Source organism: Peromyscus eremicus, chromosome 10 (assembly GCF_949786415.1).
Source record: "Peromyscus eremicus chromosome 10, PerEre_H2_v1, whole genome shotgun sequence".
Taxonomy (NCBI): domain Eukaryota; kingdom Metazoa; phylum Chordata; class Mammalia; order Rodentia; family Cricetidae; genus Peromyscus; species Peromyscus eremicus.
This window is the reverse complement of record NC_081426.1, coordinates 77,584,776-77,599,153: the sequence shown is the minus strand read 5'-3', so window position 1 is coordinate 77,599,153 and position 14,378 is coordinate 77,584,776. Positions and strand designations below refer to the sequence as shown.

Sequence of the window (14,378 nt, the reverse complement as noted above, 5' to 3'; positions counted from 1 at the left end):
ATCAAATGTTCATATTTTAGTTTCTCTGTCAGTAACCATAGTTATGATTTGTCTTTGTTTGGGATTTATTTAAATATTAGCCTATTCAATGTATACTTCAAGCTCTGTGAGCAAAGGAAACATTCATTTTTTGGGGAGTCATTATTATATCTTCAATAACTATCAAAATTTATGAGGCATATAATAGGAACTAAACAAATGGTTAGAAAGAGTATATGGAGGAGGTTAGAAACATGGCTTAGTGGTTAAGAGTGCCTAGGCAGTTCTGGAAGACCTGAGTTCGAATCCCAGTGCCCATCGCAGGCTGCCCACAACCACCAGTAGCAGTAGTTCCAACTTCAGGGGATCCAGTGCCCTCTTCTGAACACTACAGGTACCTGCACACACACACACACACACACACACACACACACACACACGCATGCACGCACACATGCACACCCCACACCACACCACATACATACAAATAAATCTTTTTGTAAGATAAGTGAATCGAAGAATGAAGTAAAAGAGACAGAGAAAGTTAAAATATTTTACTCAAGATCACATAGCCCATAATTTACAGAAATGGGCCTAAAACTGAGGCATTTCAACCTCTGAAAACATATTTTTGCCTTCAGTAAGAGTATCTGTCTAATTAATCTCTCTCACTACATAAAAGAAAAAAAGGAACTTTTATAATTCACTAAGAAAATGTAAATGAGAAGTAAATGAGCTAAAGAAATGGAGACCAAGAGCTGGGCAATAAAGCACAACCAAGCCAGTAATATTCAGAAGTGACCTTTGGAAGTTTTTCTTTACTACTATAAATAATAATCTCATATTTAACATTTTATGTGCATAAACTGTTGTCTAACCCCAGCATATATGTAGAACATGTCTACCCAAACAAATAAAAAATACAAGGATGATCAGCCAGACATAATGTAACCATTACATATGAATGCTTATTGGTCTTTCTACTAAAAAAGAAAATGTACTTTACAGTTAAAAAATACTTAACTCAGTTGAAACACACATAAAATCTATTCACAGTCTGTCTCTGTAGTCCATATAACAATTTCTTTTTTCTTCTTTTTCTTTTTTTGGGGGGACAAAGTCTGTGGAAAAGAGATGAATGTTATGATCTTGAATTTGAGCCTTTATTTCTATTCCAGGGTGATTCTGGTGGACCTCTGGTTTATGACAATCGGGACATCTGGTATATTGTGGGCATAGTAAGTTGGGGACAATCATGTGCTCTTCCAAACAAGCCTGGAGTCTACACAAGAGTGACTAAGTATCGAGACTGGATAACCTCCAAGACCGGCATCTAAAGCAGACTCATGAGACAGAGCCATGGCGCACAGAGCAGGATGCTTGCGGAATGTATATTATCACTTAGAGTCGTGAGTTATAGTCACGGCACACAGAACAGGATGCCTGCAGATTGTACATTATTACTTAGAGTCGTGGGGGTTAAATCGGTGCTTCTGCCAGATATCAAGAAACTCGTCAGACCTAAGCCAACTTAATATCATGAGGTGGCTTTTGTGTACATAAACTCTCTACCAAGAAGGAAGAAGACATGGCTAATGACAGGTAGCACCAATGCCTCACTCCTAAGGGTGACTCCTCAGTGTGACAAACACAAATGGCTTCCCTCAGGACATAAGAGCTGCCAGGCTGCTACAACCTTACCTCGTGTGATACACAGAGCTCCAGGGCTCATCTTGCAAACATCAGTTAACATCTTCCCTAGGGATTCAAGACACCAGCATTCTAGAACTCATGACTGGACATTCAGTTACTAGAATGAAGGCGCGTGGAACCTGCAGTAAAACTTGAACTCTAACCTGGCTTTGCATCTGACAGAGCAGAGCATTATTCCCAAGCACAGGACCTGTCATTATTTAAATGCATATGAACTTGCCATAACACCATAAAATTCCCTCAAGCACTAGCCTCAGGAAGCACTTTTGCATTGTTAAGAAGCATTTCTAACTTATTCTTTAGCAGTATCTTGCCATCAACATATCAATCGTAATCAGCCCAGAAAAGAGAAAAATAAAACCATTGTAAGGATTTTCCCACTAGTATTAGAAGGATAAAAGGAAGCAAATGAAAGCAGAATTGGCTTAAAAATGTTTAGTATCAGGGCACACTAAACTTTTGATGGAGTGTGTTATCCAAATACTTATTTGGAAGTATCAACATGAGCATATGGTTACCAATGCTTTTGTAAATCATCACTCATTGCCAAGTCATATGTCTATCAAAATGTCAGATGGGGAGTGCCTTATGAAAAACAGTTAGGATAGTGCTTACTATATACTGAGCACTAAATAAAAGTAAGTGAATTGCCCACCAAAGGGGCTTAACTATAGGTCAAAGCCTGGTGGTAGGCATAGTGATAGTGAGCACAGATTGCCTGAGCTAAGCCAATGTATCATGAACTTTGTCTCTCTGCCATATGCAAATTATTTGCTTTTATGCAAATGGCCCAATATCTCATGGTTAGTTAGCTCTTTCATCTGTAAAGTGTGAATAAAATACTACCTCATTTTTTTTGAGGATTACGTGTATTAATACAAGTAAAGTATTTGCAATAGCAACTACACACAGTAAGTTCTCAGGATGAACAAGCTACTATCAATATTAATGGTTTGGGGCTTTTAAAAACACACTATTTATATTTTTATATGCCCCTACTTCTTAATGCAAATAATTTCAAAATACATTAAATTACATCATTAAAAAATAGATGAAGTATCAGGCTTTCAAAATCACTTTTATGTTGTTTCTCATGTTTATTTTGAGCTGTCTGCTGTAGACAAGTAGTCATAGGATGACGATCACCCCACTTAGAACTACAGCCATGCACCTGTCTTCACCTCCAGCCCTCAGATGTGAGACCTGCATGTGTTACTCTGACTCAGCAGACAGAAACTGTGGCAAAGCCATTCTTTAGTGGCTAAAACTTTTGTTTTTGGTTCAGTTTACACGTAACTGTGTTTATATGTAACATACGTAGCCAAGACAAATACAGCTTTCAAAGCCTCTGAGTTACTCTGACTTGCATCTCAATGAGTTACAAGCGCAGGAAGGTCATGCTTCATGAGTTGATGGCTAGTGACAGCATCAGAAAATGCAGAGTCAAAGCTTAAAGACGGGCTTGATTGGTAGTGGATTTTTCCTTTAATTTAAGATAAACTCCCTTTTGATAGATATGTGAAAGCAAATGTGTCTACCAAAAAACTCTCATTCTTTCCTTTGTAAATTCTATGACAATAGATTCATTATGTGTCATTTTATTTATATTTCATAAGACTGTGACGACTTTTTGTGTATAAGTATCTGTGAAACTATGTATACTGATTTACAAATTTCCATGTTAGATTGAATTCAATGATAACACAAAAATAAATATAAAAAGTTGTTTGAATTCTAAAAGGAAATAGAAAGTGTACTTTTTATAACAGTGTTTGTATGTCTTATTTCAAGTTTGGTATTTGACCTATTGATTGAATCATACAAGTCACATGATCTTATACTTCATGTTTTCCACCTGACACATGGGTTACTAAGCTGTATACCTCATGGCCTTACTGTGAGATATTCTTGATAAATAATAAAAAGTTGAAAAGTTGAACATTTAAAATCTCAAAAATGCAAAGTACGTTATCGTTAAAAGATATCAATATGGATGGTACAGAAAAAAGCATTAAGATTATACAGGTGTATTTGCTCTCTGCTGTATTGGGTTTTTGTTGCTTTGTTCATTTGGCAAACATAAAAATGATTAACAACATACGAGAAAATGATCTTGTCTCCTGTGTGTTGACATTATAATAATTTTAGTATTCTTTTTACTGAAAAAACAAAATTCTGGTAGGTTTAAAAGACAGAACAATTTAATTAGACTTATAGAAAATGTAATAACCCCAAAGAAGCAGAATTCTAATGAAACTTGAGGTTCTAACTAACAGGTTAATTATTATGACTGAGAAAGACTGAGCCAAAAATTTTGGTAATAGTCAGTCATGGCTCTGATGTCTTCATGATTCACTAACAATAGAAGCAATAAATGTGCATCTACTCTTTCAACTGAGTAAACTTCTGTTGAATTATTTGATAGCAAGAATATGTATGCACAATCCTTCATGCAGTCATAGAAATGAAGATAAACTTAAGCAATCATTGAAACTGATACAATCATAACTTTTGGAGCTGAGGGAAGCATAAGAGATTCTTCACAACAAACCTGTGTTTTGAATGCTGATACAAAGACTAAATAGATATCTACAGGTTTATAGAATGAGCCATGCTCAATGGAAAAATAGAGTCCATCCCAGTCTTACCTCCAATGCTATAATCTGAGTTGTGCAAGTTAGACAGCCTGGGACATTGTAGCCTTAACGACCATTGCAAATCACTGATTCTCCTCGCAAAATTAAATGTGAGGTAAGCTAAATTCACACAATGATCCACACCTTGTGTCTCTATACATGTGTGCTCATGTTGTGGGTGTGCATGCATATGGATGTTTGCATGTGTGCATACATACATGTGTGCTCCAGTGTGTGATAGTGTGCACACATGCATGTGTGGTTTTGTCTTGTTTTCTAATACTTCTCATCATTTGACCCCTCTAAAATGATTTCTTCTTTCTTACTGACAATAATTCTGTCAAACTTTGAACTAAAAGTTTTCATATACTTAAATAGTTTTATAACAATTTTTGCTACATACTAATATAAAAATGTGTTTAGGGCTCATACTCCTAACCCACAATTACCTTGCCTCCTTGCTTCCAACTTTTTTTTTAACAGTTTTTAACAACAGTTTTTTAATCAGTTGTGAGATACTAGTCACCAAACTCAAAGCAGACTCCATCACTCAACTGCCTCTCTGTGGTTAATTTCAGTATCCAAGTAGATGACCCATGACTATCTTCTATTCCTTGAACTTATAAATCTAAATAACCTTAATTTCTAATCTCTAGTCCACTCTATGAATCTGGTTTTCTAATTTATCAAATCTCTCAAAGTTGCCACACTATCGTACTATGTTTGCCTCCTAAAGACTACAGTTCCATCCATGCAACCTATTGGAGATCTCTGTCAATCGTATAAACTTTTTCCATCATTACCATTGTTAATAATTGGTCTTTAGCTTGTATTCTAAACCAGTCTAGCAAACTCTTAGCCTAAAACCAGAAATCTCAGAACTTGGTGACCTCTTATTACAGACAGAAGACAGCAGAACAGAGAAAATTTCTCCAAGCATTATATTCAAAACAATACAAATTTGGGAATGTGCTCAAAATATACTTATTTTACTTACTTGAATAAAGACTTATTCAGCCCTATATAGTGAATAAGAAGAGGAAGAGGAAGATGATGATGATGAGGAGGAGGAGGAGGAGGAGAAGTAAAAGAAGAAGAAGCAGAAGAAAAAGAAGAAGAAGAAAAAGAAGAAGAAGGAAGAAGAAGAAGAAGAAGAAGAAGAAGAAGAAGAAGAAGAAGAAGAAGAAGAAGAAGAAGAAGAGGAAGAAGAAGAAGAAACAAGAAAGAAGAAATTGTAACACTACAAAAAAGGAAATTTAGGCTATTTCACTTCATTTGTGCCATTGGTGATGCTGGACAGCCAGTTACTTCTCTTTTGAAAATGCATACTGCAATCTTCTCAATGGTTGTTCCAACATGTCAGCATTTTGGCCAAGCACCAGTGTTCAGCTCAGGCTTTTTCCACTTTCCTTGCTTCTAACAACAACATTACCCACCTTCTCTCTCTGGCACTCCAGTATATCCCCTATCACTGTGTGTGTGTGTGTGTGTGTGTGTGTGTGTGTGTGTGTGTGTGTGTATGTGTGTGTCTTGTTATGTCTGTCTCTTTCTCCTTCCTATCCCCTTCCTTCCATTCCACTTTCCCTTCATTTCCCTTTCTCTTCCTCTCTCTTCTTCCTGTTTTTGTTAAATGTTTTCACCATTCATCACACAAAGAAGGGAAGTAGAATTTTCATAGCCTATGTCCTTAGTCAACAAATTAAGAGAGCTGCCATTAGATTAGACTTGGCCCTCTTCCTCACTGCTCTCAGTAAGTTCTGTGGAGATAATCCCCGAAATTCTCCTATGCTTTCCTGCTGTTACTGCTCTGATTTTCCTTCTCCATTCTTGAGCTCCCCTAGTCCATTCTTCTATCTCTGTATCTCACATAGCATTAGTTATCCATCTATAGCTTGAATACACCTTCTAACACTCAATGGTGGGATTTAGTAAGGGGTTATTAGGTCATGAAAGTAGAGCTTCCACGCATAAATCTTATCACAAGAACGGGGAAGCTTGCCTTGTGGTAGCAGGTCTAACCCCTGTTGTTTCCTCTTCTGCACATGCTTGCTTTCCCCCTCACTGCTCACCACTGGCAGTGCTGCAAGGAAACCCTCAACAGATGCTAAATAGACACCAGGACTGTCCCTTTCCATCTCATTTGACTTTACAGTTTCCAGAATCATGACATAAATAAAAATTTTAAATTATTCATTGTATATTATTGTTATAGCAGCATAAAAAGACAGAAATACCCCTTATCTCCTGAAAGAAGAATATTTAGCCTCAAAGCTAATAAGTTAGCATTATTTTAACAGAAACTTGATATTTGGTATTTCTTTGAATTGTAAAGTCGTTCGCACACAAAGCCAAACAGTAGCAGGAGTTGTTAATCACAAGAAAGATGTTTTGAATTTTGTTTAATAGTTGTTCCATAAACACAACCTATATCTATACTCATCACAATTCTGATTTAGTAAATTATTAAAGTCATAATTATTTCCTGTTGTAAGTAAAATGTTAATATGATTTTTCAAAATACATTAATATATAAAAGCTTTTTTATAATTCTACATACTCTTTTTTGTGCCTCTAAAAACATTATCATCAAAGGTATACATGGTCTTTATCAGACTTATTAGAATGCCAAACATGGCCACATACACAGCACAAAAAGAGAGGAAGAGCCTGTATTTGTAGCATAAAGACAAAACCAATCTCTGATGTACAGGAAATTTATTATCATTCCCTTATTGTTCTCTATTTTAAGTTTCATCTTCACTTCTCTCTTGCCACTGTACTTCCAGAGTGCCCCACAACTTCACTGTGGGTTCTTTACAAAGGCATCTGCAGGGCCAAGCAAATGATGACGCCTCCTGCACCGCTTCACCCTGTGTATGGGCACTTTCCTTTCTTATTGCTGAAGTCGTTTACCTTACATGTACAATATACACACCAAATTAAACTGGGTAGCACTAGTAAAAAACATCACTTAAAGAATAAAAATAATATTTTGTTTTGACATTATGATTAACAGAATTCTAAAATGGTCCTCCAAAATCTTCTATTCTAATCCTACTGTGAACATGTTGATATATATATATATATATATATATATATATATATATATATATATATATGATTGTGCTTTATTTCATTACAAAAGGTATTTTTTTCAGATGTTAGTAAAGGTACTTATTTCTGTATGTGGAGACTTCTATAATGAAAATATAGTATTATGAGTTATAAGCAACAAACATATTTTTTTCCGCACAGTTTTAGAGGCTGAGCAGATTTAGATATTGACAGGTGTAGTGTCTGAACAGCTCCTTTGATTGGACCCTCACATGGTGGAAAGGCTAAACCACTTCTCTAGGCTGCTGTTTTATGGAATTCATCCCTGGGGTGGAACCATTTCTTATGTCAATCCCTTGATGCCATCACTTTGGAGGGTAGGTTTCCAGGATAAGGATCTTTGAAGAACATAAACAGTTAGGACATGGTAGTTACTAATCGATTGACTTTAAGATAATCCAAAAAAGTATTGCGTTTTGGACACAGTGCAATATGTTAGAAGCAAACCTATTTAGAATCGTAAGTCTTCTATAGTAAGATTGAGTTCATCTAGACTTCTGGCTTGTAGAATAAAAGATCATAATAAACAGTTATTAGTTTAATGGCTAAGTTTATAAAACTTGTTTATACAGCAACATAAAATTGATAACACTCTGAAATTTTTATGTGTCAGACAGTTTGAACATTTGCCTCCGTGTTCATTTACTAATTGTAACTAATTTGTATTCCAGATTATTATAGTGACTTAGTTGTCCTTCTACTGCTGTGAAGAGACACCATGACCAACGAAACTTATAAAGGAAAAATGTATTGGGGGCATGCTTACAGTTTCAGAAAGTTACTTCATGACCATCATGGCAGGGAGTCTGTTACAGTGTCTGAGAGCTCACATGTTCAGACAACAACCACAAGGCAAGAGAGAGCTAACTGGAACTGGAACGGTGTGAGCTTTTGAAACTTCTATGTTTCATCCCCCTACCCCGATGACTTACCACCTCCAAGGCTATACCTTCTAATCCTTCCCAAATAGGTTCCACCAACTGAGAAACAAGCATTCAAATGTGTGAGACTGTAGAGGACACTCTTACTCAAACAACAAGATTGGTTTTTCCAAAATGAAAGGAGGAATAGAAAATAAATGGTAGTTGAATACCATTAGCTGAAAAGAAGGGGGTCCGTGAATAATGAATGCCTTGGTGCTTTCACAGAGGGGCTGCTCAGCACATTGAAATACATCACAGTTTTAACCTTCTGAGTTTTGTTATCAGAGTGAGCCTAAAAATCTGAAAGTGCACAAAACCGACTCTAGATGTTTACTTGAGGAGGAGAAAGTTATTTAAATCAGGTAGAGCTGGGGATACTAGGAATGATTGTCCTGGAGGCAGTTCAGGATTCCAGCATCCATAGATCCCATGTAGACAGGTTCTGATTAGATAACTCTGACAGTGAGTGGACTTTGAGTGAACTGTAGCAAAGAAAAAGGAGAAGATATTGTCCACATTCAGGAAAAAGAGTCACTGGAAGAAAAAGAACTGGTGTCAGAGAGATGAAAACTCATCAGTAACAAAGAAAGTGGTACAGGTAAAAGTTACTGGACCCAGACAAAAACATGGCCAGTTGATGAGGACCCTTACACTGACTGTGGGTTCATGGTAAGTCTCAGGTTTTTTCCTTCTTAAGAGTATCTTTCTTTATAATAGACATGAGAGTACTGGGCAAGATATAATGAACACGTATGCTACTGCGCTAAGAAAATCTTGTTGAGAGCATCAAATGTTTCCTGAAAAACCTTATGTTTCATGTGCCCCTGAAAGAGATGAATGACTGAGCCAGAGACCAGACATTTACTGACTCACAGGGACAGGGCTACCTCTAGAAAGACAAACAGAAAGCTTCTTCAAGAGTCAAGGGAGTTGCTTACGTTTGGGACTTGACATTGTTTCTCAATTAGCCAGAACAAGGAAATTCTTATTTCCTGTAACAAAGACTTTATCAAGTGATTCTTTTCCTTACCTCAAACCATACTCTTGGTTAACATTTACCTGTCCCAACTTGTTGAACAAGTTTCTTTTTAAATCTTTAAGCACCCTTAGCCTTAGCCAGCTTACACGTCTGCAAGAATATCTAGAATGCTACTCGTTTGACGGGATCACACACAGAGCAGTGTGGAGGTGGAGGAGCTGGCCTTCCCCGTGGTGGCAATGTATCAGTAAGTTGGGTTTTATTTCACCTGCGAAGGGTTTATTTCATATTTCTGCTTCTAAATGGAAGTTAGAAATCACGTTAAGATGTCAATCTATTAATTTTCTCTATTTTGTGTAATATTAATATTCTGTATTTCAGAAAAGCAACTTAGGAATTGAGGTTTTTACTGTTGGATTAAATTGAAGTTTAGTGTTGAGTATGACTTGGAAAGTTTAGTATGAGAATTGAGATAATAATGTATGTCTAGGGGGAAGACCAAGAGCCTGAGGAGTACTGGTAAGTTTAAGGAGTGGGATAGGATGAGGAAGGAAATGTTTCTCACCTCCACCTATGAGTTTAAAAGATATTACATCCTTTGTGTTCATTCTAAATGATGTACTGAGTTGATTCATGAAAAATGAAATGTTCAAGTTACATGGAAACCATAGTGTCTTAGACCCCACTCTGAAGTTGATAAGTACAACTGAAACTCAAATTATAAGTAAGATTTTTAATGTCCTATTTTTCATTATTACATTTCATTCTAAGATTTTTAATGTCCTATTTTTCATCTTACATCTTCATTCTACTTTCCTCTTTTCTTTTTTCATTTTGGTTTTTCAAGACAGGGTTTCTTGGTGTAATTTTGGTGCCTGTCTTGGCTGTCCTAGATCACTTTCCCTTTTAATATCACCTGTGTTCTACTATTCTTCCTCCCCTGAATTTCCTCCTATAGCTCTTTTTTAGTTTCCCAAAGAATGTACACTTATTAATCATACACCTATTGTTGTATTCTAAATAACAATACCCTACAAAATTTAAAAAAATGCAAAATGCTGTTCATTCAAAAATTGATAGATGCTTTGCTTTTTAAAGTAAGAAAATAGAAAACCATATAAGAATAGTTTATGTAAGCATATGAGAAGTGTGACTCAATCCATGGTTACAGTACATTTGCATTATTATAGATAAAGAAGTCTATAGTAAGTATATCATAAGTATTTTATTTCCTGCCTTTCTGTCTGATCTGTTCTGCATTCTGACATACTTGCCATCATCACACATTAATTATTTATCTACTAGGGAGGTAAACTAGCACAAGTTACTCAGGATGAAGGAATTATAAGTGTCTTTTCTAACGTCTGATTAGGGTTGTCCTCTCCTTTTGGTCAGTAAAAACTGGATATTGATGATGAAACTTAATTAAGAACAAGTAGCTTTTTTGGCTAGAAACCTCCCAACAAATTTATTTCTTTAAAGTTATTCAAATGGACTCTCTTTCCACCTGATCACCTTACACCCACAAGTTAAGGTTTAGTTTGTTAAGAAATAAAATAAACAAACAGAATGAAATTAATTGTATTTGTAGAAGTAGTACACATTATGATAAATTATTATGGTTTTATTTTTATTTAAATAATTTCCAACATATACAAAATGTCAACAGCACACCAATAAATATAATTCAGTTCAGGGGCAGGATATATTTCATGTCCTTCCTATGTGTGCATGAAAACCAGGGTACAGATCTTAGAACCCACATAAAATGCAGGTATGCTGCATGCATACCTGTAACCCCAGCACTGATAGCAACATGAGGTCTGGGTTCAGAAAGATATCTAACCTCAAAGGAATAAGGTAGAATGTGAAAGAAAATGATGCCCTTCTCTGGCCTCTGCATGTGTGTACCTACACACACATGTGCGCACACCCACATACACCATATACAAAAGTAAATAAGCATAATGAATCAATTTTCTTCTTCGGTATCTGACATTCATTTAAGGACTGTTACGTGTCAGGAACTATGAGTAGCACTGGGGACATACAATTTAAATCTCTGTTAAGGCTTATGCAAAACATGAACTCTGTAGTACAGTCAGCTAAAGGTAAAGGAAATCGACCAAAGAAGTCATGGGAAAATGACAGTGACAGAAAAGGAAAGAAACTAGGAAAACAAAGTCAATAAAGTCCGGGGGAAACACCCAGTATTTAGCACACTAAGAAACCATTTAAGCTTCCACATTCTTGTAATCCTCCATTTCAAGGTTTTCAAGATTTTCTCCCATAGATCCAAAAACCCACAATTGTGTTCTCTGTTCAGGCAGTCAAGATGTTAACTTGATACAGTTTTGTATTGTTGGGTCTGGCTTTCCGTAGCTTTCTGGTTCAAAGGAAAGTGAAGGGTAAGTGTCATAGGGAGGGTAAAGGAGGTGTTCATGCCTTCTCTACTCCTCCTACTAACGATGTCTTTGGAAAACACAAATAGACCTTTTATTTTGTTACTTTTCACCATTTTTTTGAGTAAAGTGAATAAAATACACCTTTTTTTTTTTTTACAACCTCTTATTAACCACAATCCTAACACTTAATGCGTTAGCAGATCTCTTTAATTGTTCTTCTAATTCATTTAAGTTCAACTATTTCTAGCCAACAATTCATCAACTCCTGGTCTTCTCAACATCACTCAAATGGATTTCATAGTATTTCTGACTTCTTTTAATCCAGAAATACTTTTTTAAGTAAGCTGCTCTATATTTATAGTGATCTAAAAAATGTTTTTTAAATTTACATTTGTTTTTCTATTTAGTTTAAATTTTTTTGCAAAAACAAACAACTACAAAATAGAACTCAGGCTGAGTTTGAGCCCCAGAACCTATGATGGAAGAAGAAACCAATTTCTGAAAGTTGTACTCTGGCCTCCACATATGTGCTGTTACATGCTTTGACCTTCTGTCTGTAGTTGGAGAATTTTCTGTCTGGGTCCCGCCAAGCCCTGGCAGTCTGACAGCCCACTTATAAAATAAACACACAGATGTTTATATTATTTAAACTGTTTGGTCTAATGGCTCAGGCTTCTATCTATCTAGTTTTTACATCTTAAATTAATCCATTTCTATAAATCTATACCTTGCCACGTGGCTCGTGGCTTACCGGCATTTTCACATGCTGTTTGTCATGGCGGCAGCTGGCAGTGTCTCCCTCCACCTTCCTGTTCTCTCAATTTTCCTCTCTGTTAGTCCCGCCTATGCTTCCTGCCTGGCTACTGGCCAATTGGTATTTTATTTATTGACCAATCAGAGCAACACATTTGACATACAGACCATCCCACAGCATCTGTCACTATGATAAACAGACAGACAAATAAATAAACTTTCAGACTTCAGATGTTTTCATTTTTTAAATGAGGTTCTGAGTAATTTTATAATCCTGTCTCCCACAAAAATACTAGCGTTTTCTTTATTGTAGAAGCATCAACCAGCAGATTGTTTTCCCCAGCTGTTTTGTTATATTTATTATAGTAACAAGCTATGCCAGTGGGCCCAGTGGTCCAGGCCTAACATCCTACCTCTTGAGAGGCTAAGGTAGGAGAACAAAGAACGCAGCCTTGACCAAACATTTCAGTGAGACCACATCTTCAAACTTTCTTTTTAAATTTAAGGGGCTGAGTCTTGCCTAGTACACTAGTGGTCCTAAGTCAATCCACAGTATTGAGAAAGAAGCAAGAAAGAAAAAAGAAAGAGGCACGGGGGGGGGGGGAGGAAGGAAGGAAGGAAGGAAGGAAGGAAGGAAGGAAGGAAGGAATAGAGAAAGAAAAATGCTTTGTCAAATGAACATATATGCAAGTGGGAACAAAGTCTAGCGACTTTACCATGGCCATGGAGACCAAATCTGATAAAAGTGAAGAGCAGTCCTTGTTTTCTGGGATAGTGCCTTGGGCAATAGGAGTTCAGGATTGCCAGCATAGCACTCAGATAGAAACAAAAGAGCAATGGTACCCAAACGGAGTAACAGTAGTTAGTACTTCTCAAATAGCATAAATCTGAGCTTTTTCAACACATGTGCATGCATAATCTACACACATTATATGCATATACAAACTTATATACACATATATTCATACTTTTCTATTTTAAGCATACATTTAAATAAGATATAAACATGTTTATTGATTTATAATTAGATTTTAAAATAGTTTTATTTATTACTTGAGAATTCTATACATGCATAAGGTATATTTTGATCATACACATCCCTCAGTCTCCTCCCCTCCATATACCAAACTCTTCCACCACGTATCCCTCCCACCTTCATGTCCTATTTTTGTTTTTCTACAACTCGCTGAGCCCAGTTAGTGCTGGCCTTATGTATATGGGTGCAGTGCTGTCCAGTGGATCGTGCCCAACCTACCAGGGGCCACATCCTTAAAGAAAACTGATTCTTCCTTCCCCAGCAGCCATCAATTGCCAATAACTCCTTAGACAGGGTTAGGACCTTATGAGTCCCTCCTTTATCCATGCTGGGATGATGACTGGCTTGAGTTTGTACGTGTCTTGTGCAAGCAAAATGGTTTCTGTGAATCTATGAGTGTAATGGCCCCTTCCTGTCAAGAACTTGGTGTTATGCATTAGTTTTTTTCAACTATGACTCTTATGATCTTTCTTTCTCACCTTCTTATGATCCTTGAACCTTGGGGTGAGGGAATGATGTCAATGTCTTGTGTAAGACTGAGCACTTCACAATCACTTAGTCTCTGCACTTGACAGTTGTGAGTCACTGTGTTAACTGCCATCCACTGTAAAAATCAGTTCATCTGATGAGAGCTGCAAGCTGCACCATGATTAAGTATTTCTATAGGACAAATCACTATGATCTTTAGTATAAAATCGTTCTACTTAAAAAGACATTAACACACTCTGAAGTCAGCATTGTATTTACTATGTGGTATAAACATGAACCCTATAATAATAAATATAGCTCTAAATGGGGCATCTATATCAAGCTCTGCTCTCTGAAGCTCAGGAATCATCA

At 36.5% G+C, this 14,378-nt stretch overlaps 1 protein-coding gene across 1 annotated transcript in view; it reads left to right on the top strand.

Moving 5' to 3' along the window:
- LOC131920423 (transmembrane protease serine 11F) overlaps positions 1-1,316 on the top strand; it is a 33,850-nt gene extending 32,534 nt beyond the window's left edge. The window contains exon 10 of the mRNA XM_059274756.1: positions 1,158-1,316. Coding sequence (XP_059130739.1) covers positions 1,158-1,316 — 159 coding nt within the window. The remainder of the gene's footprint in view (positions 1-1,157) is intronic.
- The last annotated feature ends 13,062 nt before the right edge of the window (positions 1,317-14,378 follow it).